The following is a 2,900-nucleotide window of genomic DNA, read 5'->3' on the forward strand; positions in this document are numbered from 1 at the left end:
ACAGCCTCAAGAGCAGGCAGAGCAGCAAAATTTGATGAAATAATGGGAAACAATGCGTTTTGATTTTCATTACCTTTGTTTTTAACATACATAGTTATAAATTAGTTTAATTTTTAATAATACTGAATAACTTGCTCACAAAAATCTGTGATGATACTCTAATGAGTTGGTGCGATTGTCTTCAACTCATTGCATTATTTTATTCCAAACTGACACAGTGAATAGGTTTCTTTCCTTTCTTATTGCATATGACATTACATTCCAGTGCTCCAAACAGATTAAATTTGGGTGTTGAATATAGAATTCAGATCAGTTTTGTTTAACATCAAAATAATAAAAAGTTCTTGGTGAAGGTTTCCTGGCACTCTGGCAAGGGTCATGTTCGTCTGCATTCTGAGCTGGCGTGCAGGCCTAAAATCCTAACCGTACCCACCCTGGCAAGGGTCATGTGTGTCTGTATCCTGAGCTGGCGTGCAGGCCTAAAATCCTAACCGTACCATTGTTCTGCTCACACTCTGTCTCCGGCTACCATGGGAAAGTAATGTGAGTGCCAGTATTTTGGCTTTTATTGTTTTTGGTTTTTGTCTTTGTTTTCGAAATGAGGTCTTGTTGTAAAGCCCAGGCTGGTCTAGAATTTATGATCCTCCTTCCTCAGCATTCTGAGTGTTGGGATTATATGTGTGTGTTGTGACACTTGGATTAAAATGTCCCCCCCTTTTTTGAGGCAACTTTCATGTGGCCCAGGCTGGCCTTGAATTCACTATGTGGCTGATCTGACCTTGAATTCCTGATCTTTTTGTGTATGAGGATTGTGGGCTATAAAACTGCTTCAGAAAAACAACTCTGTAAATCACAGAAAACAGTCACTGCTTTCCCAAGAGTTCTTCAAAGTCAGAGTATTTCTAGAAAACAAATATTGTGTTTTAATGTTTACCCTAGAGTGACTCTGCTAGATCCCCACAGAAGGAACCGTGTTTGATTCCCAGCATCCGTGGGGATGCAGCACCCTCTTCTGGCATCCTCAGGTTCCAAGCATGCATACATGGTGCACATACATGCAGCAAAACACGCATACATATAAAGTACAAACAAATAAAAACCAAATTTCTTAGAATGGTATATACAGGGTTTTAGAGGTTAGTGTGAGTGTGCGGGCTGTACCTGAAGATGCTGTGGTATTCCTTCCATGTTTGAAAAGTAGAATCAGCACATGGTAGTGAACAAAGTAATAAGACACAAGGAAGACGGTCATGGGCTTGCATGGGTGAATGGACTCTCAGAGAACAGTAAATAAACCTCACAGTGTTTCCTCATTTGTTTCAAATCTTCAGGTCCTCTTAGAATTGCTGCAGGCTGGAGGCATAGTTCAATTTGAAGAGAGCCGGCTCATCCGCATGGCAGAAAAGGCTGAATTGTGAGCTGTTTTGAAGTTGTATATTAATTTTCCATAGTATTGTTAATTCTCTTATGTGAAACCTAGTTTATTTTACATTTCTGCTTATTTTTATTAAGAAAGGGTGTAGGAATAACAGCCTCAGTAACAAAAACATAAACATGAGGTTTTTTGTTTGTTTTTTGCCTTTCACATGAATTCTAAAAGTTAGCAAAATTTGAGCAATGTATAGCCTGAATTAGAAATGTGTATTTTCTTTAACGTGAAGGTGAACAAGCAGTCTCCCTGTTTCACCTTATTTATATTCAATTTATTTATGTCTGGTATTTTGAGGCAGGTTCTCACTGTGCAGCCCCAGGCTGTCCTGGAATGTGCACCGTATAATGTGTGTTTGTCTTGTTGCTTGTCTCTGCTTCCCAAGTGCTGGCACCATACACATGCCCAGCTCTAGATTTTTTAAAGTAATATACCTGTGGTATTTGTTGGATTATGACAGTTATATGCAATAGAAATGACGTACAGTTTAGCATAATAAATAAGATGCAATGTGTTGACTCACCTAGTTTATTGTATTTAGTTTTGAACAAAGAAACAATATTGCAAATTATTGATACCTAGCACCAGCTATTTCTTTAGAAAATAGACGGCACACTGTCTCTTTAAGGCCTTTGTAAACAGCGTTCAGCAGCATCTTCAGTCAGGAGGCAGGAGAGAGGCAGGCACTCCTCTTTCTTAGATACCTGATACCCATCACGTACCCTTGTCTGAAATACTTGGGACCAGATTCCAGAGGTTAGCAGCGTTCACATGTTCATGTGATTTATTGTGTCCCTGATGTGAATTCCAAGTCTGAGACGCCCTTGTATTTAACATCCTTAGACCTTTATTTGGCACTGAAAATGACATCATTCCCTTTCACACACGCTTGAGTAAAGTTCTGAATGTCAGAGGCACATCGCCACCTGCCTGTTTGGCAACTGAAGTTTGTCCTTTCTCCTTCCAGCTATCAGATCTGTGAATTCATGTATGAGCGAGCACACCAGTATGACAAAATCATTGACTGCTACCTGCATGACCCGTTGAGGGAGGTGAGTTTAAGGACGTCTGAGCATCCCCCACATTCTCGCTCCCCTAGCCATAGTCACTTGGTTTTTGTTGAGTTTCTGCTCTAATTAACATATGCAGTTTCTGAAGTTTGAGTATATAACTCTGTGATGGTCATGAGCAATTGTAGAATTAAATATTGTGCTAGGGAAGAGGGTGGTGTGTGGTTCTGGAGGGTAACAGGGGACTGTCTTACACCTATCGTGCAGAGAAGTCTTAGAAAAGTAGCGTGTAAACTGACTTTTAGCATTACAGAAGCCACTCAAAGACGAGCTCTGAGATAGGGTGGAATGTACAGGGGAGTGCTCAGGGAGGAGTGCTTGGGGGAGGAGTGCATAGGGAGGAGTGTTCAAGGAGGAGTGCACAGGGAGGAGTGTTCAAGGAGGAGTCCTCAGGGAGGAGT

General features: G+C 40.9%; 1 protein-coding gene across 2 annotated transcripts in view; it reads left to right on the forward strand.

The window, feature by feature from the left end:
* The window catches only part of Vps8 (VPS8, CORVET complex subunit), a 219,565-nt gene that overhangs the window by 110,603 nt on the left and 106,062 nt on the right, over window positions 1–2,900 (forward strand). For both annotated transcript variants that reach the window (XM_005368975.3, XM_013354407.2), the window contains 2 exons: window positions 1,332–1,414; window positions 2,397–2,481. In XM_005368975.3, the coding sequence (XP_005369032.1) occupies window positions 1,332–1,414; window positions 2,397–2,481 (168 nt within the window). The remainder of the gene's footprint in view (window positions 1–1,331; window positions 1,415–2,396; window positions 2,482–2,900) is intronic.

This window comes from Microtus ochrogaster, unplaced genomic scaffold (genome assembly GCF_000317375.1).
Source record: "Microtus ochrogaster isolate Prairie Vole_2 unplaced genomic scaffold, MicOch1.0 UNK43, whole genome shotgun sequence".
Lineage (NCBI taxonomy): Eukaryota > Metazoa > Chordata > Mammalia > Rodentia > Cricetidae > Microtus > Microtus ochrogaster.